The 24,497-nt window shown below is 32.6% G+C and overlaps 1 protein-coding gene across 1 annotated transcript in view; it reads left to right on the forward strand.

The window, feature by feature from the left end:
• Positions 1–24,497, forward strand: part of LOC116272400 (deleted in azoospermia protein 3-like) — a 49,477-nt gene that overhangs the window by 16,646 nt on the left and 8,334 nt on the right. Inside the window, exons 2-13 of the mRNA XM_031661132.1 lie at positions 7,585–7,731; positions 8,321–8,412; positions 8,971–9,022; positions 9,463–9,526; positions 9,614–9,753; positions 11,128–11,199; positions 13,569–13,640; positions 14,674–14,745; positions 17,065–17,136; positions 19,432–19,503; positions 21,778–21,849; positions 22,677–22,711. Coding sequence (XP_031516992.1) covers positions 7,585–7,731; positions 8,321–8,412; positions 8,971–9,022; positions 9,463–9,526; positions 9,614–9,753; positions 11,128–11,199; positions 13,569–13,640; positions 14,674–14,745; positions 17,065–17,136; positions 19,432–19,503; positions 21,778–21,849; positions 22,677–22,711 — 962 coding nt within the window. The remainder of the gene's footprint in view (positions 1–7,584; positions 7,732–8,320; positions 8,413–8,970; positions 9,023–9,462; positions 9,527–9,613; positions 9,754–11,127; positions 11,200–13,568; positions 13,641–14,673; positions 14,746–17,064; positions 17,137–19,431; positions 19,504–21,777; positions 21,850–22,676; positions 22,712–24,497) is intronic.

A 24,497-nucleotide genomic window follows, 5' to 3' on the forward strand; every position in this document is an offset into this window, starting at 1 on the left:
TCAGATACTATTGAGGCCTTCAACTTGCTTATACAAATTGCTTGAATGATTCGTCATTTTAAGCTAGTGAAATGTACCTAAAATTTAAGAAAACACTTAGAATTAGTGTAATGAAGACCTCTGTATTGTTTAGAAGTGATGAAATTACATTTTTACAACAATATACCCAGCATTAACTTTTCTGTAGAACATTTTTCTGAGATTTGGTGTTCCCCTCTTTCTTTCAGCATGTATTTTTTTTTTTTTTTTTTTTGTCTTTGCTGTCAAAGAGCTGAAACATCCAGACTGACTTTATGAATTTTGTAGAGACGGAGTGAACTAAAACCATTACCCAATTCTTGGAGCACACAATTCCGATCGTATTTTTATTTTAGCTTGCTGCTTCATGATAGTAGTTCTCTGGGTCTCTTTCCAATGATACGGCTGTGTCTGTGGCCCACAATCATATCTCTGGTAACAAATTAAAGGATTAATATCTTTGAGAGTTCCACAATGCCATCTGCAGAAACTCAGGGAAGAGATGAGGTTTTATATGTAGAAGTAACAACAAGAATTTCAGGGATGAGAAACCTAAACTACTTCTTTTTTCTTACATATATTTTTTTTATTAACCAAAGAGCCATCATGAGAAGTACTTCAATATTGTCTATCTCATGTGTTTTTGAAAATGTGTAGATATTGAAAACTAATACCTGAATAATTTTGGTTTCCTTTTTGTTTTTTCAAGATGCTTCCACAGTGGCCTGTTGGGGAGCAAAGGAGTTATGCTATACCTCCAGTAAAGTGAATGTGCCAAACATATACTCCCTGTTTTTTCTGGATTTTTTTCTATGTCACATATGCCTATAAATATTTTTGAATTGTTCTTTATATTAGTGTGGTATGTTCTGTTACTTTCGTTTTCACCCAATGATAAACTCCTATGGGAGCAACAGTGCCTTTTTCTCTCTTAGGATTTTGCATGCTTAAGCAATGGCTGTTCCACATAATGATAAGAGTTCAGTTACTTAATAGACTATATAAGCCATGAAAGGTGGTATTAATATGACCTTAAAATGAGCATGTGTCTTCCTGGAATCTGTCTCTGGGTTTACCATCCATTAAAAAAAAAAAAAAAAAAAAATTGTTGAAGAGAAACAGAAATGCTTTGCTGTTAATTACTCTTAAATAAGAACAGGAAGAAAAATGTATTACTTCTAAAACACCTGAGCTGCTTTCCCCCCATAGGAACTAGTTCTGAAAATATTTGAAAGCAGCTGTCTTCATGTGTCTGCCTAGTTTATTCTTCTCTAAGGTTAGCAGTACATCCAGCTGTTCTGTTCTTGCAGTGATTTCCAGATGCTTCCTCATATAGATTGCTGACTTCTGGATATATTCTGGTTGTGGAATGGGTAGATTTCTGATGTGTTTTACTGTATTTGTAAATCCTGTGAGTTTCTGGCCTCTAATTTCTCTGATCCTGGTCACTTTGATACGTAAAGTAGGATTTGACATACTCTTGTCACTTATTGGTGATAAGTAATGTTTATTTTCTTTTTAGCTTGTTTTACTTATGTCTTAGTTTAAAAGACACTTTCTTCAATGGAAAATGAAGTCACAAAATAGTAATGAAATAGTTCTTCAGTGTCTCTCCATTTGTTGACATTTTCCGTGTACTTTAAACATGTAGGGTATATCTCTGCTTCTTTTTTTTCTCTGAACGATGGCTAGAAAAAAAGCCTTCCTTGTTTCTAACATTTACTATGAGCCATTACTTAATCTGGATGTGTTCATGTGTGCTGTTGCCTATACGTTTTCAGTCAGTAAGTATTTATTGAAAGATAGAAGACATTATACTGTCTCTTTTCCAGTTTTGAGGTATATTCTCCCCTTAGTTTTTCGAAGTGAAGTACAGAAAAAATAATATTTGTGAGAGAACTTCATATTACCCTATAGTATTGTCAAATACAAAACTCCTTACAAATATTTTAACCAAGAGATAGCAAATGTGTTAATTTGACTTACATTGAAATTTGTCTTGAATAGAGGCTCATCACCAGCATAAGAAATAACTTCTGGGTGGGCATAAAAGTACACAGGATAAATAAGGACAACTTGTCTGGTGAAATAGTCTCTTTTGTCATTTGTCTGTTCCCCCTCCCCACCCAAAGGGTAGCAATTCACAGAATATTTCTTTCTTCATAAAATCAGTCACTCATTTAGAATTCTGCAATGCTGTATATAGAAAACAATGTTTTAAAGTTTTTCATATTTTTTTATTTTGGGAATGGTATTTCTAATTAACAAAATATTGTACTGTATTCATTTGTTCTTACTGGAAAACTTTTATTTTTAGGCATATCCTCCTTATCCACATTCAGCAGTTCAGGTCATCAGTAGATATCATTTACCTGTATATAATTATCAGGTAGTTGAAGAGGGAGTAAAATGATTTACTTTCAGGTATTATTGAGGCCTTTGTTTATACAAATTGCTTGAATAGTTTGCTATTTTAAACTAGTGAAAGGTACCTAAAATTTAAGAAACCACTTAGAATTAGTCTAGAATGAAGACCTCTGTATTACTTAGAAGTAATTGACTAATATTTTGACAGGAATGTACTTAGCAATAACTTTACTATAGAATAGTTTTTTTGAGACTTGGTGTCCCCTTCTATATTGTAGCATGGTAATATTTTCATCTTTGCTGTCAAATAGCTAAAACATCCAGACTGACTTTTATCAATTTTTTAGAGAGACAGAGTGAAATAAAATTACTACCTGATTTTTAGAGCACAGAATTTGAATCACATTTTCATTTTAGCTGGCTGCTTCATGGTAATAGTTCTCTGGGTCTGTTTTTATAGGTACAACTGTATATATGACCCATAATCGTATCTATGATAATAAATTCAAATAACAAATATCTTGGAGAGTCCACGATACCAACCCCAGAAAATTGGGTAAGAGGTGAGGTTTTGCATATAGAAGTAACAAGAACGTTAGGGATTGGAAACCTAAAGTACTTCTTTTTCCTGTTCTGTTTCTTTTATTGTAATAACAAATGAAAGGAGCCAGCGTATGTACTTCAGAAATACTGTGTGTCTCATGTGTTTTTTAAAACGTGAAGCAATAGTTGAATGATTTTTGTTTTCTGTGTCTACTAAAAGCTACAGTACTTAGCCAAGTGTGGTGGTGCGTGGTGGCGCACACTTGTAATTCCAGCTACTCGGGGCTGAGGCACCAGAATCACTTGATCCTGGGAAGCAGATTGCCATGAGCTGAGATCCTGCCACTGCACTCCAGCCTAGGCAACAAAGGGAGACTCAGTCTCAAAAAAAATAATAAATGCTATGAATATCTTTGTGTAAATATCTTGGCACCCTTCTCCTATGAATTACTTGAGATTAATTGCTATGAGTGGAATTGCTAGGTGAAAGCACTTTGCCCCTTTTATGACAACTTTATAACAAATTCTGCTCGTTATTATACTGGTGAGTATCCCTGCCTATCAAATTATAATACACCTTTTCCATGGAACTCTTGGTAAATCATGTAGTAGTATTTTCTCACTGATGGTGTTTAGAGTGCTGTCTTTTCCACACCCATTCCAGTGAAAGTTATTAGGATTTATTAAATTGTCAGCCTAATGGCTGGAAAATATTACATTATGTTGATGTTCACTTTTTTAAATCATCAGTGAAGTTGACCATTGATTGTTAGCTTTTTAAATTACCTTTTTAATTTTATTTTTCTTATTGATTGATAAAAGCTTTGTATTAGTATTGACTTTTGTCATACATAGTGGAACAAATATGTAATAGTAATAAGGAAGTACCCTGGTACCCTTATCTTATTCCTAATTTCAGTTGAGTTGACTCAACTATTTCACTTGCAAGTTTTCATGATATGGTAGAATTAGATTGCTAGAAAATAAGATTCCTCTATTTCTGTTTCACTTGGGTTTTTAAAAAATTTAAAAATGAATGCTGTATTTTATCAGATGATACTCAGTGATAAAGTAACGTATCCTGCGAATGGAGTATTCTTGCATTCCCAATATAAACTTAAACTCTTTATGTGCTGCTGGAATTTTGTGTTTGTGTTAAGGGCAGGGATGGATCATCTGGATGAGGCTTTGTTACTTATATGCTTTTAGCTTTGTAAAATGTGTTGAGAAATCCTTTTTTCCTCTTTGAATATAGAGTTCATGCATAGTATTCTTTTGTTATCTGTGGCCACAACCCATTTTGCAGGTCTCGTATATACTTTTGCTTTCTTGCTTTTTCTTGCTTAGTTTTGCCAGGATTGTTTATTGCTTGAATTTCATCCTCCACACCCCCGCTCCCTGAGAATCTGCTTTTGGATTTACAGAAAGTTTTGATTCTGATTTTCACGTCATGTTTTCTTAACTTTAGCATTCTCTTTATTTGCTCCTCTTCCTGTTGCTGTGAGTGTAACTTTCATGACTACTAATGACAGACTTTTTCCTGGTCAGTTTGTCTAAATACCAGTTCACTTCCACGTTCACATAGTAATTGAATTAGGTAATACTGGCAAAGGAGCCGACATCCTAGGAGTTTAAATAATGATTATTTTTTTCCAGCTTTTAGCCGTCTTTGTCACTTTGTTGTCCACATATAACAAGGAATATATTTGCTCTAAGAGCAATGAGAGTTCTGTATATGATAGTCTTGAAGCTCACCCCGTTTACTAATCCAACATTTCTCATTTCAAAATTTGCCAACTCACTTGAAGATATGATTAAGAGAATTATTTCTTTAATGCAGTTAGTTTTCAGGATGCTATTGACGGTTGCGATAATACTGTCTTTAAAATGAAACTTTTGCTTTTCCTAAGCTATCATTTATATTTTTGATCATAGTTTAAAACTAACCAAAGCTAGTCTATTGATTGTAGATTTTTTATTGTATATTATGTAAGTATGTATTAATACACGCACAGTAGGAATTGAACAGTTCATGCTAATCAAGCCATGGTAAAAATGAAGTACATTGCAAAAATTGAAGTACATTGCTTACTTTGCTAGCTTTCAGTGCAGCCTGCTGGCTGAATACTAGGACATGATGGTAACTTCCTTAATTTAAAATGTTATGGTGCTTTTAAAGTGATTCGGTGAATTTTGTGTGTAGGATTCCGGTTAAGCAGGCAGCCAGTTTGCAAGATCCAAGCTAAAGTCAAATTTCTTATAATATCAAATGCCCTTTTTCCTCTTTACCAAACCACTGTTGTTTCCAGTATCCATTTTACAATTGTGTAGAGTATGAGAATCAGAAGAGACCCCAGATCTTTTCCCAACCGTTCATTTTCAAGCAAGGAAGCTGAAACTTAGGTTATGAAAAGATTTACTTTACTGAACAGTGGAAATCAGGTCCTTCCCAAACGACAATTTTCCTCTTCAATTCCTGTGGCACTGTCACAAGGTCTCTTAACCACACGCTTTTCAAATTTTGGACCAAATAATTCCTTGTTGTAGGAGGCTGTCCTTACGTTATAGGATGTGCAGTAGTATCCCTGGCCCTTCAGCCCAGCAGATTCCAGGAATAAATCTCAGTTATGAAGCCAATCTCTAAACATCGCTAATTGCCCCGGGACTCAAAAATCTTCCCCAGTTGAGAATCAGTACATTTCCATATCCTCTCATAATCTGACACAGTTTTGTGCCAGATGTTATACTTCTCAATTAAAATACATCCAGACACTATGGTGCAGAGACAATACTGTAATATAGCTTGTTTATCAAAGGCCCAAAGTTCATCCACAAATCAAGGGGGAATTGAAAAGGAGAAAAACTACAAGAACTTTAGAATTTCTTTTTCTTTTTTTTTTTTTTATTCTGTTTGGGATTTCTGAATGAACTGAGAAGAGATTGGTAAATTGTAGGGAAGGGAAATCTAATCAGGTTCCCAGCAGTCCAAGATAATGCAGCTTAATATCATTTAGAGAAACCTTATAAGACGTTTTTAGAAAGGAAGATTTTTAGAAATCGTTTTTTAAATTTTTCTTCCACATCATTGTCATGAAATGGCCCTATTAAAGGAAAGAATAAGGAATTAGTTACAAACCCTAAATAGCAAGTACAAGCACAAAAGAATAGAGAAAAGCAGTAAACTCGGCTTTTGTTAATTTGACAATTTAGATTTCATCACTAGTAAAGCTGCGTAGAATCAGTAACTTCTAGCATCTAATTAACAAAGCAGGAACTCTTACTTTCTTATTAACTTCTGTAACATCACTGTGCTTTTTAAAAGGATACACAGTTTCTTTTGTTTTCTTTCAAACAGGTATATGTGTAATAACTTACTCTTTACAGCCTTTTGTACTTTTTATAGTCAACAGGCACTTCACCAATGATTTTAAATTAATGATGTGTCACAATTTCCTGATGTTTCCATTAGTTCTTAATTAAAATTTCTTCAAAATAAGTCAGCTAAAATAGTAAAGCCTAAAAAGAAACTTGAAAAATAATCTACTGAAAATAAATTCAAATAACAGGACACTAACTTATACTGACTTACCACTTTTACCACTTTATATGTACAAAATGAATTTACAGAAGTTACCTCGTTTCATTCTCAAAGCAGTTTTCCCAGAGATACACAGCTGGCAAGTCAGCGGCTTATAACCACTTACCTGTAAGGGACATAAACTTAGATCTCCTGGCTAAATTAATTTTTGTTTCACTATGCCATATTGTTTCTCCAACATGTATAGTACTTATGAATACTACTTCAGAAAATTTTTCATTGACCTTAGAGTCTACTGTGGAAAGTATAAAGACAGCTGTGATCAGAACCTAGAAAATATTAATGAGTTATATGTATGTGGTTTTTTTTATCTGAAAATAAAGATGGTATCATTTATATCTGTCAGTCCATTGTGAAAATTAGAATTATCATTGGACACTTTGGTGTTACTTAGGAAGAAAAGTGTGATTTCAAAGGTGCTTTGAACACCCTAGCGTTAGGGAGGGAGGATTATAACCCTTTTTTTAGAAGGAGCTGTGACATCTGAGCAAGTAATGTTTCTGTGATCCATTTCCAAAGTAAAGCAGGCATACGAATACACGGAGTGTTAACATTATAAAAACTCATGTTAATTTTGGTGAAAAGGCAAAGCAAGACAAATTGGTTTAAAACTTTGAGGCTTACTTTCTTTTCGGTGTGGCTTTTTTGTTTTCAGATTTATCCTTAGTCTAGTCAGTAAAGTAGAAAGTAGTTTATGTTTACAGAACAGGATGATTTTAGTAACTAATTTTTAAAAATCTGAACTTTCTAGTTATTTTAACTAATTCACATAGTATTTTCACAAATACCAAATGAGTATTCTTCCACAGCATTGTACAAAACTCGGTGATGAGCGGCACTGGGTTTAAGAAAGTGCTATATGCTTTGGTTAAAATTCCATGCTGATGTACTCTGATTAGTTTAAATCCGGAGCCTGAACTAAACGGCACTAGTGACTAATTTACAGTGAAAGTAATTTATATAAAATATTTTATACTTAAAATACAAAAATTGTATTTCACATCATGTTTGGGTTTTGCCTATATATGTAATTATGATGTCTACTTTCCAAATTACAGTCTGCTGCAAATCCTGAGACTCCAAACTCAACCATCTCCAGAGAGACCAACACCCAGTCTGCATCAGCTGCAGCTAGCCACGGCCATGTTTTACCAGAAGGCAAAATCATGCCAAACACTGTTTTTGTTGGTGGAATTGATGATAGGGTATTGTATTCATACTTCATTTTTATCTTAAAATACATTATGAACAATGGGATTTGGGCCTTGTTACTGATGTAATTTTTTTTTTGTATTTCATGGAGGTTTAGAATTGGTTTTACATTTGACCCATAGGTACTAAAAATATCTTTTCTTTTTTTTTTTTTTTTGAGACGCAATCTTGCTCTGTCTCCTAGGCTGGAGTGCAGTGGCCGGATCTCAGTTCACTGCAAGCTCTGCCTCCCGGGTTTATGCCATTCTTCTCCCTCAGCCTCCCAAGTAGCTGGGACCACAGGTGCCTGCCACCTTGCCCGGCTAGCTTTTTTTTTTTTTAAAATAGAGATGGGGTTTCAGCGGGTTAGCCAGGATGGTCTCTATCTCCTGACCTCGTGATCCACCCGTCTTGGCTTCCCAAAGTGCTGGGATTACAGGCTTGAACCACTGTGCCTGGCCCTAAAAATATCTTTGACAAAGAACCACTCATCATTTGGGGATGAATGCAGGGAGAAATTTTCACCTTATGGTAGTAAAGTTGTGATGAAGTAGAAATTTTTGAATGCTCTTCTTACTCTTGAAGTTCAATTCTTTTCCATAGATGGATGAAACTGAGATTAGAAGCTACTTTGGTAGATATGGTTCAGTGAAAGAAGTGAAGATAATCACAGATCGAACTGGTGTGTCCAAAGGGTGAGTAATTTTATCAAAAATATCTGAACTCTAGTCACCTATAGATATCAGAGACGACTTCAAAACTGATATTCTGACACTGGTGTAAATGAAATTTTTTACGTTGTTGATTTCTTTCATGTAGGAGATAACATGTTATTGCCAGCTCTTTTATTTCATCATTTTTCTAATGTTTGTTTTTAAATATCCCCAACTTTATTTTGTACAAATGAATTAATCATTTTTCTCAAATAATTGTTTTCTTCATACGCTGCACAGTATCTTAAATTTTAACCACCTTATCTTAGATAGTAAGTGAAATTCAGGTTCACAGATAATGAATTTTTTGTTAGTCAGTAAAGTTTTCACACTGCCCTAATCTTAGCACACTTTAACATAGTTCCGCTTAAGGAAAGGTAGTATTTGTAGAAGGTTTGTCATGTACATCTTAACAAATACTTATCATGGTGTATTACTCATCTTTTGTCATAATCCCTTCTGTATATAGAATAGTAGAAGTTCTGGACCATGTACTATATGCTAGTTATTTTATACTTCACCTTTTCTCTGCCTTTATAGCTATGGATTTGTTTCCTTTTTTAATGATGTGGATATCCAGAAGATACTAGAAGTGAGTAATCTAATAGAAAAATCTATTTTTTGTTTTATTGATACGACATTTAGACTTAGTGATATACTCAGTGTTGTGTGAAATTTGGAGAATGATATGATACAGTTTCTACTCAAAACCGAAACTTAGAGTAACCTCACATAACTTGTTAGATCCTGTTTATTTTTGACTGGTCACCTAGGTTCATGAACTACAGACAGGAAGGATTGAAGATAGGGTGATGAAAAGTTTCTGATTGACTTTCACTTAATGCTTTTTGATACTGATTAGAGTAGTAAGGGTAAATAAGGTAGCTTCAGGGTGACTTAATTTTAATTTGGTGTGTAGTTGTCACTGATCTTGTCTGTTTATAGGAACTTTAGAAGGCTTTAGGTATTTACCCAGGTCTTGGAAATAAGACTTGAAAATTGATTCTCATTTTGTTACTGTTTTATTTTCAGTCACAGATACATTTCCATGGTAAAAAGCTGAAGCTGGGCCCTGCAATCAGGAAACAAAAATTATGTGAGTAGGAAAAGAAATTGTTATTTTTTGACACCTGTAGCTTTTCAAATAACTGAAACTAGGCTTTTTATTCTTGCTTTTTATAAGGTGCTCGTCATGTGCAGCCACGTCCTTTGGTATTTAATCCTCCTCCTCCACCACAGTTTCAGAATGTCAGGAGTAATCCAAACACTGAAAATTACCTGCAGCCCCCAATAACACTGAATGCTGTAACTCAGTACGTTCAGGTGAGAACTACGTACGTTCCTGTTCTCTTGTTTATCGTAGTCATCGTACTCTCTGTGGAATTGTATCTACACTTTCCCTAGTAAGTGGCAATAGAATCCCTGTTTGAGTACTCTGGGTGATGGGAAATTTACTACTGTTGTTAGAAATTTCTTATTCTTAGCGTTCGTTATATGAGCTAAAAATCTTCAATATACTTTGTAAGTCTTTCTCTTAGAAATGACCTCTGTAGATACATGAACAAATCTCTTCCTGTGTCTTCTGTTTTCACCCCATATAGCTTTTTCCTAAAGTATTTGGAGACAGCTCTCTTTACTTGTCTGCGTAGTTTGTTTTTCTCTAAGCTTAGCAGTTAATCTAGCTACTGTTTAGTTGCAGTGATTTCCAGATGCCTCCTCATATAAATTGGTGACTTCTGGATATATTCTGGTTCTGAAATCGGGTAGATTTCTGATCTGTTTTAGTCTATCTGTAAATCCTGTGAGTTTCTGGCATGTAATATCTCTGATCCTGGTTGCTTTGATATTTACCATAGGATTTGACATACTCTGTCACTTTTTGGTGATCAATAATGTTTATTTTCTTCTTAGTCCATTTTTTTCATGTCTTAGTTAAAAGACATTTTCTTTGATGGAAAATAAGGTAACCAAATAATAGTGAAATAGTTCTTCAGTTTCTTATTTTCCATGTACTTTAAACCTGTGAGGTATACCTCTTCTTTTTCCTTCGCTGAACAATGGCTGGAAAAAAAGGTCTACTTGTTTCTGACATTTATTGTGAACCATTACTGAATCTGGGTGTATTCATGCATGCTGCTGCTTGTATGTTTTCAATTGGTAAGTATTTATTGAAACATTGAAGACTTTATACTGTCTCTTTTCCAGTTGTGGATTATATACTGCCGTTAGTTTTTGGAAATGAAGTACAGAGATAGCCATAACATCTATAGAAGAACTACAATATTACCCTATAATATTATGCAATTATAAATCAGTCAAAGTATTTTGCCAAATAAATAGTAAATGTATTAATTTAACTTAGGTTGAAATCTATCTTAATAGAGCCTTAGCAGCAGTATAAGAAATAACTTCTGGGTGGGCCTATGTACACAGTATAAATAAAGTAAACTTTGCCTGGTGAAATAATCACTTCTTTTGTCATTTGTCTGTTCCCCCTTGCCACCTAAATAGTGGCACTTGACAGAGAATATTTCTTTCTTAATAAAGTCAGTTCTTCATTTAGAATTCTGTATTGCTGTGTATAGAAAAATAATATTTTAAAGTTTTTCATATTTTTGTTATATTGGGAATGATAATTCTAATTTAAAAAAATGTTTTACCATATTAATCCATTATTTCTGTAAACTTTATTTTCAGGCATATCCTACTTATCCAAATCGACCAGGTGCAGTCATCACTGGGAATCAGTTGGCTGTATATAATTATCAGGTAATTGACTAGGAAGTCAAATGATTTACTTTCAGATACTGTTGAGGCCTTCAACTTGTTTATACAAATTGCCTGAATAATTTTCATTTTAAACTAGTAAAATGTACCTAAAATTTAAGAAAACACTTAAATTAGTGTAATGAAGACCTCTGTATTACTTAGAAGTGATGAAATAATATTTTTACAGCAATATAATTAGGAATAACTTTCCTGTTGAATAGTTTTCTGAGATTTGGTGTTCCCTTCTTTGTTTCAGCATGTATTTTTTATCTTTGCTGTTGAAGAGCTGAAATATTCATCCTGACTTTCTCCAGTTTTTAAGGGAGATAGAGTAAAATAAAATTATTAGCTAATTCTTATAGCACAGAATTCCAATTATAATTTTATTTTAGTTTGCCTACTTCATGGTAGTAGTTCTCTGGGTCTTTTTTCAACTATATGACTGTATCTGTGACTCATAATCATATCTTTGGTAATAAATTCAAGGAACACTGAGAGTTCCACAATGCCATCTCCAGAAAATTCGGAAAAAAATGAGGTTATATGTATAGAAGTAACAACAAGAACTTCAGGGAATAGAAACCTAAAGTACGTCTTCTTTCTATTCTGTTTATTTTATTATAACAAAGGAACCATCATGATAAATACTTCAGTATTACGCATCTCGTGTTTTTGAAAATGCATTGGAATATTTGAGTAATTTTGGTTACCTTTTTTTTTTTATTTTTTATTTTTTATTTTTATTTTTTTAAGATTCCACTACACTGGCCTTTTGGGGAGCAAAGGAGTTATGTTGTACTGCTGGTAAAGCGAATTAGGGAAACATATACTTCCTCTTCTTTCTTGATTTTTACATGTCATATATGCCTGTAAAAAATTTAGAAGGTTCTTTATATCACTATGTTACATTTTGTTACTTTCTTTTTAAGCCAATTATAATCTCCCATGGGAGCAACAGTGCCTTATTGTCTCTCAGGTTTTTGTATGCTTAAGCAATTGCTTATCCACATAATGATAAGTGTTCAGTTACTTGTTAAAATAGACTATTTAATCTGAGAAAGATCGTCCTAATGTGGCTTTATCTAAGAAAGGTAGTATTAATTTTGCTTTAGAATAACATGTATCTGATTAGACTCTGCATCTGGATTTACCAACCATAAAAAATTTGACAAAGAGAAACAGAAATGTTTTGCTCTTAATTGTTCTTAAATAAGAATAGGATTAAAAAGAGTATTACCTCTATAACCCCTGAGCTGCTTTCCCCCATTTAACTAGTTCCTAAAATATGTGAAAAGAGCTCTCCTTATGTGTCTGCCTACTTTATTCTTCTGTGAGTTTAGCAATTTATCTAACTATTCTTTATTTGAAATGATTTCCAGTTGCCTCCTCGTATAAATTGCTAACTTCTGGATATATTCTGGTTCTGAAATGGGTAGATTTCTGATCTATTTTACTCTACCTATAAATCTTGTGAGTTTCTGGCATGTAATTTCTCTGATGCTGGTTGCTTTGATATTTAAAGTAGGATTTGACATATTCTTTCACTTATTGGTGATAAATAATGTTTATTTTCTTCTTCATTCGTTCTATTTATGTGTTTAAAAGACACATTTTTCTTGAATGGAAAATAAAGTAACAAAATAGTAGTGAAATAGTTCTTCAGTGCCCCTCATTTGTTGACATTTTCCATGTACTTGAAACATGTAAGGTATACCTGTCTTCTTTTTTTCCTTCTCTGGGGAATAGCTAGAAAAAAGCCTGACTTGTTAACTAGCATTTACTGTGAGCCATGACTTGAATCTGGGTGTGTTCATGTATGCTGCTGTCTATATGTTTTCAAAGAATAAGTATTTATTGAAACATAACAGTCATTATACCGTCGCTTTTCCACTTGTGGATTATATACTGTATTAGTTATTCCAATGTGATGTACAGAAAAATCCATAACATCTGTAAAACTACCATATTACCTTATTGTCAAATACAAATCAGTCTAGAAGTGTTTCTACAGGGAAATAGCAAATGTATTAATTTAACTTACATTGAAATCTGTCTTAATGCAGCCTTATCACCAGTGTAAGACATAACATCTGGGTGGGCCTAAGTACACAATATAAGTAAGGTAAAATTTGCCTGGTGAAATAGTCAATTCTTTTGTCTTTTGTTCCCCCTTCATACCCAAAATGTAGCACTTGACAGAGAATAATTCTTTCTTCATAACGTCAGTCATTCATTTAGAAATCTGCAATTTTATATAGAAAAGCAATATTTAAAAGTTTTTATGTTTTTTTTATATTGGGAATGATATTTCTTTCTAATTTTAAAAAATGGATTATCATTTTCCTTTTTTCTGTAACCTTTATTTTCAGGCATTTCCTATTTATCAAAATTCAACAGTTCAGGTCACTACTGGATATCAGTTGCCTGTACATAATTATCAGGTAATGTAAGAATGACTAAAATGATTTGCTTTCACGTATTATCGAGGCCTTTAACCTGTTTGTACAAATTGCCTGAATAGTTGGTCATTTTAAGCTAGTGAAGTGTACCTAAAATTTAAGAAAACACTTAGAATTAGTCTAGAATGAAGACCTCTGTATTATTTAGAAGTAATGGAGTACTTTTATTGGTGATAAAAAATGTCTATATTCTTCTTAGTTCCTTTTATATATGTCTTAGTTTAAAAGATATTTTCTTTGATGGAAAATAAAGTAACAAATTAGTAGTGAAATAGTTCTTCAGTATTTCTCCTTTATTGACATATTCACATGTACTTGAAATGTGTAGGGTACACCTCTTCTTCTTTTTCCTTTCTGAACGATGGCTAGAAGAAAATACCCTACTTGATTCTAACATTTACTGTGGGCCATTTCTGAATCTGGGTATATTTGTGTATGCTGCTACCTATACGTTTTCAAACAATAGCTACTTATTGAAACATATAAGACATTATACTTTCTCTTCTCTAGTATTGGATTATATACTGCATTTAGCTTTTTAGAAGGAAGTACAGGAAAAGCCATAACATCACAGAAGAAGCCATAACATCTGTACAACTACATATTACCCTATAATATTGTCTAATACAAAACGGTCTAGAAGGATTTTTACGAGGAAATAGCAAATGTATTCATTTAACTTACAGTGAAATCTGTGTTAATGGAGCCTTATCAGCAGTGTAGGAAATAACTTCTGGGTGTGAATAAGTGCACAGTATAAGTAAGGTAAACTTGGCCTGGTGAAATGGTCAATTCTTTTGTCATTTGTTCCCCCTTCACACCTCAAATGTAGCATTTGACAGAGAATATTTCTCTCTTCATAAAGTCAGTCATTCATTTAGAATTCTGCATTGTTTTATATAGAAAAACAATATTTAAAATGTTTTTATATTTTTGTTATATTGGGAATGATATTTCTTTCTAATTTTAAAAAATGGTTTACCATTTTCTTTTTCTCTGTGCCCTTTATTTTCAGGCATTTCCTGTTTATCCAAATTCACCAGTTCAGGTCACTACTGGATATCAGTTGCCTGTATATAATTATCAGGTAATGTAAGAAAGCGTAAAATGATTTACTTTCACATATTATCGAGGCCTTTAACGTGTTTACACTAATTGTCCGAATAGTTGGTCATTTTAAACTAGTGAAGTGTACCTAAAATTTAAGAAAACACTTAGAATTAGTCTAGAATGAAGACCTCTGTATTATTTAGGAGTAATGGAGTAATATTTTGACAGCAGTATACTTGGCAATAACGTTTCTGTAGAACAGTTTTCTGAGGTTTGGTGTCCCCTTCTGTATTTCAGGATGTAGTTTTCATCTTTGCTGTCAAATAGCTGAAAGAAACATCCAAACTGACTTTCATAAATTTTTTAGGGAGATAGAATGAAATCAAATTATTACCCAGTTTTTAGAGTACAGAATTCCAATTATATTTTTATTTTAGCTGACTGTTTTCATGATAGTAGTTCTCTGGATATCTTTTCATAGACAGGACTGTATCAATGACCTATAATTATATGTATGGTAATAAACTCTAAGAGCTAGTATCTTTGAGATTTCCACAGTGCCAACTCTAGAAAATTTGGAAAAAGATGAAGTTTTATATATAAAATAATGATAACATCAGAGACTGGAAACATCAAGTACTTACGTTTTCCATTCTGTTATTTTTATGATAATAAAAAAGGACACAACAGGATAAGTACTTCAATATTGTATTTCTCATGTGTTTTTGAAAATGTCTAGGAATAGTTTAATAGTTTTGGTTTCCTTTTTTTTTTGAGATGCCACCATAGTGACCTGTAGGGGAACAATGGTGTTATGTTGTCATTCAGGTTAAGTGAAATAGCCAAACATATGCTTCCTGTTCATTCTTGATTTTTTTTCCAACTCTCATATGCCTTTAAATATTTTTAAATGGTTCTTATATTAATGTTTTGTTATTTTTTTTTTTTTTACTTTCTTGTTAACCCAATTATAAACTCCAATGGGAGCAACATTCCTTTTTTTTTTTCTGAGGTATTTGTGTGCTTAAGCAATGGCTGGTCCACATAATGATAGACTATATAATCAAAGAAAGGTAGTGTTAGTGTGGCTTTAGAATTCGCGTGTATCTGCCTACAATCTGCATCTGGCTTTACCAGCAATAGAAAATTTGTTGAAGAGAAACAAATGTTATGCTGTTAATTACCCTTAAATAAGAATAGGAAGAAGAAAGAGTATTGCCTCTAAAACACCCAAGTTTCTTCACCCCGCCCCCCTATTACCAGTTGCTAAAGAGAATGAAAGCTCTCCTTATGTGTCTATTTATTCTTCTCTAAGTTTAGCAGTTCGTCTAGCTATTCTTTATTTGCAGCGATTTCCAGATGCATCCTCATGTAACTTGCTGACTTCTGGATGTATTCTGGTTCTGGAATAAGTAGATTTCTGATGTGTTTTACTATATGTATATAAATCCCCTGAGTTTCTGGCATCTAACGTCTCTGATAAGGGTTACATTGATACTAAAAGTAGGATTTGACATACTCTATAACTTATTGGTGATAAAATCTATATTCTTCTTAGTTCCTTTTATTTATGTCTTAGTTTAAAAGATATTTTCTTTGATGGAAAATAAAGTAACAAAATAGTAGTGAAATAGTTCTTCAGTATTTCTCCTTTATTGACATATTTCCATGTACTTGAAACGTGTAGGGTATACTACTTCTTGTTTTTCCTTTCTGAACAATGGCTAGAAAAAAATGCCCTACTGTGGGCCATTACCGAATCTGGGTAAATTTGTGTATGCTGCTACCTATACGTTTTCAAACAATAGCTACTTATTGAAACATATAAGACATTATACTTTCTCTTCTCTAGTATTGGATTATATACTGCACTTAGTTTTTCAGAATGAAGTACAGAAAAAGCCATAACATCAAAGAAGAAGCCATAACATCTGTACAACTATATATTACCCTATAATATTGTCTAATACAAAACGGTCTAGAGGATTTTTACGAGGAAATAGCAAATGTATTCATTTAACTTACAGTGAAATCTGTGTTAGTGGAGCCTTATCAGCAGTGTAGGAAATAACTTCCGGGTGTGAATAAGTGCACAGTATAAGTAAGGTAAACTTTGCCTAGTGAAATAGTCAATTCTTTTGTCATTTGTTCCCCCTTCACACCTCAAATGTAGCATTTGACAGAGAATATTTCTTTCTTCATAAAGTCAGTCATTCATTTAGAATTCTGCATTGCTTTATATAGAAAAACAATATTTAAAAGGTTTTTATATTTTTGTTATATTGGGAATGATATTTCTTTCTAATTTTAAAAAATGGTTTACCATTTTCTTTTTTTCTGTACCCTTTCTTTTCAGGCATTTCCTGTGTATCCACATTCACCAGTTCAGGTCACTACTGGATATCAGTTGCCTATATATAATTATCAGGTAATGTAAGAAGGCGTAAAAGGATTTGCTTTCACATATTATTGAGGCCTTTAACTTGTTTACACTAATTGCCCGAATAGTTGGTCATTTTAAACTAGTGAAGTGTACCTAAAATTTAAGAAAACACTTAGAATCAGTCTAGAATGAAGACCTCTGTATTATTTAGAAGTAATGGAGTAATATTTTTACAGCAATATACTTGGCAATAACATTTCTGTAGAACAGCTTTCTGAGATTTAGTGTTCCCTTCTGTATTTCAGGATGTAGTTTTCGTCTTTGCTGTCAAATAGCTGAAAGAAACATCCACACTGATTTTCATAATTTATTTAGGGAAGTAGAGTGAAATCAAATTATTACCCACTTTTTAGAGCACAGAATTCCAATTATATTTTTATTTTAGCTGGCTGTTTCATGATAGTAGTTCTCTGGATCCCTTTTCATATATATGACTTTATCTGTGACCCATAATTATATCTATGGTAATAAACTGAAAGAGATAGTAACTTTGAGATTTGCACAATGCCAAATCCAGAAAATGTGGAAAAAGGTGAAGTTTTATATATAAAAGTTACGATAACATCTGAGACTAGAAACATAAAGTAGTTACGTTTTCGATTCTGTTACCTTTAATATAATAAAAAAGGACACAGCAGGTTAAGTACCTCAATATTGTGTTTCTCGTGTGTTTTTGAAAATGTGGAGGAATATTTTAATAGTTTTGTTTTCGTTTTTTCTTTTTGTTTTTTGTTTTTGTTTTGAAGGTGCCACCATAGTGGACCATTGGGGAACAAAGGGGTTATGCCGTACTTGAGGTTAAGTAAATTAGCCTAACATATACTTCCTGTTCGTTCTTTTTCTTTCCCTCAAGTTATGTATGCCTATAGATGTTTTTAAATGGTTCTTTATAGTTTTTTTTTTTTTTTTTTTTTTTTTACTTTCTTGTTAACCCAATTATAAACTCCAATGGGAGCAACAGTGCCTTTTTTTTCCAGGTATTTGTGTGCTTAAGCAATGGCCGGTCCACATAATGATAGACTATATAATTAAAGAAAGGTAGTTAGTTTGGCTTTAGAAGTAGCATGTATCCGCCTAGAATCTGCATCTGGCTTTACCAGCAATGGAAAATTTGTTAAAGAGAAACAGAAGTGTTTTGCTGTTAATTACTCTTAAATAAGAACAGGAAGAAGAAAGGGTATTGCCTCTAAAACACCCAAGCTGCTCTCCGCCCGCGTCACCATATAGCAACTTGCTAAAGAGAATGAAAGCAGCTCTATGTATCTGTCTACTTTATTATTCTCTAAGTTTAGCAGTTCATCTAGCTATTCTTTATTTGCAATGATTTCCAGATGCCTCCTCATTTAACTTGCATCTGACATCTCTGATCCTGGTTACATTGATATTTAAATTAGGATTTGACATACACTATCACTTACTGGTGATAAAAAACGTCTATATTCTTCTTAGTTCATTTTATTTATGTCTTAGTTTAAAAGACATTTTCTTTGATGGAAAATAAAGTAACAAAATAGTAAGGATATAGTTCTTCAGTGTGTGTCATTTGTTGACGTTTTCTATGTACTTGAAACATGAAGGATATACCTCTTCTTTTTCCTTCTCTGTACAATGGCTAGAAAAAAAAGCCCACTTGTTTCTGACATTACTGTGAGTCATTTACTGATTCAGTAATGTGAGCCATTACTGAATCTGGAAGTATTCATGTATGCTGCTACCTGTATGTTTTCAGACAGTAGGTATTTATTGAAACATATAAGACATTATACTTTCTCTTCTCCAATATTGGATTATATACTGCACTTAGTTTTTCAGAAGGAAGTACAGAAAAAGCCATAACATCACAGAAGAAGCCATAACATCTGTACAACTACATATTACCCTATAATATTGTCTAATAAAAAACAGTCTAGAAGTATTTTCACAGAGAAATAGCAAATGTATTAATTTAACTTACAGTTAAATCTGTGTTAATGGAACCTTATGTAAGAAAATTATGTAAGAAATAACTTCTGGGTGTGAATAAGTACACAGTATAAGTAAGGTAAACTTTGGTGAAATAGTCCATTATTTTGTCATTTGTTCCCCCCTCACACCCAAAATGTAGCACTTGACAGAGAATATTTCTTTCTTCATAGTCATTCATTTAGAATTCTGCATTGTTTTATATAGAAAAACAGTATTTAAAAGTTTTATATATTTTTGTTAGTTGGGAATGATATTTCTTTCTAATTTTAAAAAATGGTTTACCATTTTCTTTTTTTCTGTATCCTTTATTTTCAGGCATTTCCTGTTTATCCAAATTCACCAGTTCAGGTCACTACTGGCTATCAGTTGCCTGTATGTAATTATCTGGTAATGTAAAAAGGAGTAAAATGATTTGCTTTCACATATTATCGAGGCCTTTAACTTTTGTATACAAATTGTGTGAATAGTTGGTCATTTTAAACTAGTGAATTCTACCTACAATTTAAGAAAACACTTAGGATTAGTCTAGAATGAAGACGTCTGTATTACTTAGAAGTAATGGAATAATAATTTGATAGGAATATACTTGGCAATAACTTTTCTGTAGAACAGTTTTCTGAGATTTGGCCCTTCTATATTTCAGGATGTAGTTTTCATCTTTGCTGTCAAATAGCTAAATGAAACATCCAGAGTAACTTTCATGAATTGTTTAGGGATATAGTGTGAGTAAAATAATTACCCAATTCTTAGAGCACAGAATTTAAATTTTCATTATAGCAAACTGCTTCACAAGAGTTGTTCTCTGGTTCTCTCTTCATAGATATGACTGTATCTATGACCAATAATCATATCTATCATAATAAATTCAAAGAAGTAACATTTTTGAGATTTCCACAATGCCAAATCCAAAAAATTGGGGAAAATGTGAGGTTTTATCTGTGGAAGTAACCACAAGAATGTCAGGGATTGGAACTATGAAGTAGTTTTATCCATTCTGGTTTTTTTATTATAACAAAGGAGTCAGCATAAGTACTTCAGTATTATATATCTTATGTGTTTTTAAAAATGTTTAGAAATATTTGAATAATTTTGGTTTCCTTTTTTTTTTTTTTTTTTTTTTAAAGATGCCACTGCAGTGGCCTGTTGGGGAACAAAGGAGGTAGGTTGTACCTCGGGTAAAGTGAATTAACCTACCATGTCCTCTCTGTTCTTTCTGGGTTGTTTTCCATATCATATATGCCTGTAAATATTTTTAAATGGTTTTTTATATTAATGTGTTACATTTTGTTACTTTATTTTTAACCCAATTATAATCTCCCATGGGCACAACAGTGCCTTTTTCTCTCTTAGTGGCTGGCCCACATAATAAGTGTTCAGTTCCTTGTTGATAGACTGTGTAATCTAAGAAAGGTAGTATTAATGTTAATTTAGAATTAGCATGTATCTGCCTAGAGTCTGCCTCTGGCTTTATGAGCCACAAAATTTTTTTTTGAAGAGAAACAGAAATGTATTGCTGAACTCTTAAATAAAAATAGGAATAAAAAGGTGTATTACCTCTAAAACACCTGAGCTTCTTTCTCCCCTTACAACTAGTTCTGAAAATATTTGAAAACAACTGTTCTTATGTTTCTGCCTAGTTTTTTCTTCTCTAAGATTAGCAATTAATCTTGCTCTTCTTTACTTGCAATGATTTCCAGATGATTCCTCATATAAACTGCTGACTTCTGGATATATTCTGTTTCTGGAATGGGTAGATTTCTGATGTATTTTACTATACCTAAAAATCCTATGAATTTCTGGCATCTAATTTCTCTGATCTTGGTTACTTTGGTATTTAAAGCAGGATTTGACATACTGTGTCACTTACTGGTGATAGTCCATTTTATTTAATATCTTAGTTTAAAAGACATTTTATTCGATGGAAAATAAAGTAACAAAATAGTAGTGAAATCGTTTTTCAGTGTGTCTCATTTATTGACATTTTCCATGTACTTGAAATGTGTAGAGTATACCTCTTATTTTTCCTCCTCTGGACAATGGCTAGAAAAAAAGCCCTACGTGTTTCTGACATTTGCTGTAAGCTGTTACTGAATCTGGGTGTATTCATGTATGCTGCTTCCTATATGTTTCAAACAGAAGGATTTATTGAAACATACAAGACATGTACTGTCCCCCAGTATTGGATTATATACTGCCCTTAGTTTATTGAAATAAAATACAGAAAAAATTTTAACATCTGTAGAAGAACTACATATTGCCCTATTATTTTCAAACACAAAACTGTCTGGAAATACATCGACAAAGAAATAGGAAATGTATTAACTTACATTGAAATCGGTCTTAATGGAGCCTTATCAGCAGTGTAAGAAATAACTTCTGGGTGGGAATAAGTACACAATTTAAGTAAGGGAAACTTTGGTGAAATAGTCACTACTTTGTCATTCGTCTATTTCCCCGCCCTCCCCAAAGGGGCTTAGCACTTGGCAGATAATATTTCTTTCTTCCTTCCTTCATTCATTTAGAACTCTGCATTTATTGTATATAGAAAAGTAATAAATATTTTAAAGATTTTCATATTTTTATATTGGGAATAATGTTTCTTTCTAATTTAAGAAAACGTTTTACCGTATTCATTCATTCTTTCTGTAAACTTACTTTCAGACATATCCTACTTATCCAAATTCACCAGGTCAGGTCACCACTGGGTATCAGTTGCCTGTATATAATTACCAGGTAATTGAAGGGGGAGTAAAATGATTTATTTTCAGATGTTATTGAGGCCTTTAACTTGTTTATACAAATAGCCTGAATAGTCATTTTAAACTAATGAAATGTACCTGAAATTTAAGAAAACACTTACAGTTGGTCTAGAATGAAGCCCTCTGTATTATTTAGAAGTAATGGATTAACATTTTGATAGGAATATACTTAGCAATAACTTTTCTGTAGAACCGTTTTCTGAGATGTGTTGTCCCCTTTTATATTTCAGCATGTATTTTTTCATCTTTGCTGTCAAATAGCTGAAACATCCAGACTGACTTTCATCTTTTTTTAAGGGAGATAGAGTGAAATAAAAGTATCCCATGCTTAGAGCACAGAATTCCAATTATATTTTTATTTTAGTTTGCTGCTTCATGATAGTAGTTTTCTCAGCCTCTTTTCATAAATATGACTGTATCTATAACCCATAATCATATCTTTGATAATAAAGAATAAATTGTAAGTACTATTATCTTTGAGATTTCCACAATGCCAACTCTAGAAAATTGGGAAAATGGTGAGGTTTTATATATAGAAGTAACAAAAACGTCACTAGTATCTTTGAGATTTCCGCAATTCCAACTCCAGAAAATTGGGAAAACGATGAGGTTTTTATATATAGAAGTAACAAGAATGTCAGGGGTTAGAAACACAAAGTGCTTCTTTTTTCTACTCTTCTGCTTTCATTTTAATAACAAAGGAGCCAGCATGATAAGTGCTTCAATATTGTGTATATCATGTGTTTTTGAAAATGTGTGGGAATATTTTAATAGTTTTGGTTTTCTTTTTTTTTTTTTAAGATGCCACCACAGTGGCCTGTTGGGGAGCAAAAGGGGTTATGGGATAAAGTGAATTAGCTTTACATATACTTTCATTTTTCTTGACTTTTTTTCTATGCCATATATGTCTGTAGATGTTTTTAAATGGTCTTTATATTAATGTTTTACATTTTGTTACTTTATTTTTAACTCAGTTACAAACTCCCATGGAAGCCGCAGTGCCTTTTTGTCTCTCAGGTTTTTGTGTGCTGAAACAGTAGCTGGTCCACATAATGATAAGTGTTCAGTTACTTGTTGATAAATGATCTAATCCAGGAATGGGGTAGTATTAACGTGATTTTAGAATTAGAATGTATCTTCCTAGAATACGTCTGGCTTTACCAGCCATAAAAACATTTGGTGAAGAGAAACAGAAATGTTTTACTGTTACTCTTAAATAAGAATAGGAATAAAACAAGAGTATTGCGTCTGATACACCAGAGCTGCTGTCTTGCATCACACTGGATTTTTGAAAGATGTAAGTGTTAAAATTCTCAAACACTCCCTTACTACGTTTGTTTCTAGAGTCCTTCTACTTCTGGTTATATTGATGCCTGGAAGACATTTTAAAACAAAAGACTGCCTTAATGTATTTCAACTTTTCATTTAAAACAAACTTTCTGAAGTAATACAATTGAATTTCAATACAACCTATGTTGAAACTTTCAATACCACCTTTTTTGAGGAATAAATATGTGGCTTTTAAACATATGTGTGTATCTGTTTAATTACACTTTCATTATTTTAAACATAGGCTTATTCAGCTCTTAACTACCACTGTAGTGAAGTTGATACAGGAGGTGATGTGCCAAATGAATGCTCAGTTCATGGAGTTACCCCACCCTCTGGAAATTGCCCACAAAAGGCAAACATCTAGTTTTTTTTCCTTTTTTCTTAATATGTATTTCATATTTTTTTCTACTTTTAATAATGATTTTTTGAGAAGCAAATATTTTTGCCCAAATTTAAATATGTTAGCCATAAATCACAGAGCTTAAATAATGAACTGATATTCAGCAGTTAATGTAACCGTTGTTGAAATTTCAGATACCCCCAATTTTCAATATATACATAAAGTTTCTAATTAAGCCATCCTTTTCTATGTTTCTGTTCCACTAATTTTAAAAAACCATTCTTTAATAAATACTGTATTAATATGATTTGGCAGAATGCTATGGGAGAGTTTCCTCTAGAATCCTACTCAAAAGAAGAATTAGTATGAATTATATGTCTCTTTTCTTTTACAACAGCTTCAGTCTTAAGCAGTGAAAAATATTGTTTATGGCATTCTCCATAACATTGTATGTGGCAGAAGTTCCCAACAGTGGTGAAATCAGTAGTAATTATTCAGATACTGAAACAGATAGGGTTGTTTCTTTTTATCGTTAATGCAAATTTCTATAATAATATTGTCACTTTTATGTCACATATGTTCTGTTAAATAGGTGGGTGTGTGGAAGTAGTTGATGTGCTGGTAATATGTATAATACCGAAGAAGTCCCATCGGAGTGTAAATTCCTTGATTTGATACCCGATTTTAAAATGCAAATATTAAAACATAGTCTTACAATGTAACTGTCAGGTTTTGTCTGAGTATTTTTTCTTGAAATATTGGAGTTCACTTAGGGATTTAACAAATTCAGCTTTTTAAACCAGTATTCTGTCACTAAGGTTCTAAAATAATTTGATTTGTCAGAAAACTTACTGAGTGATACGTAGTAAGAATTATGAATCGCATTTTAATGATTTTTTTTTTTTTTTTTTTTTTTTGAGTCGGGGTCTTAACGGTGTCACCTAGGTTGG

This window comes from Papio anubis, chromosome Y, assembly GCF_008728515.1.
Source record: "Papio anubis isolate 15944 chromosome Y, Panubis1.0, whole genome shotgun sequence".
NCBI lineage: Eukaryota > Metazoa > Chordata > Mammalia > Primates > Cercopithecidae > Papio > Papio anubis.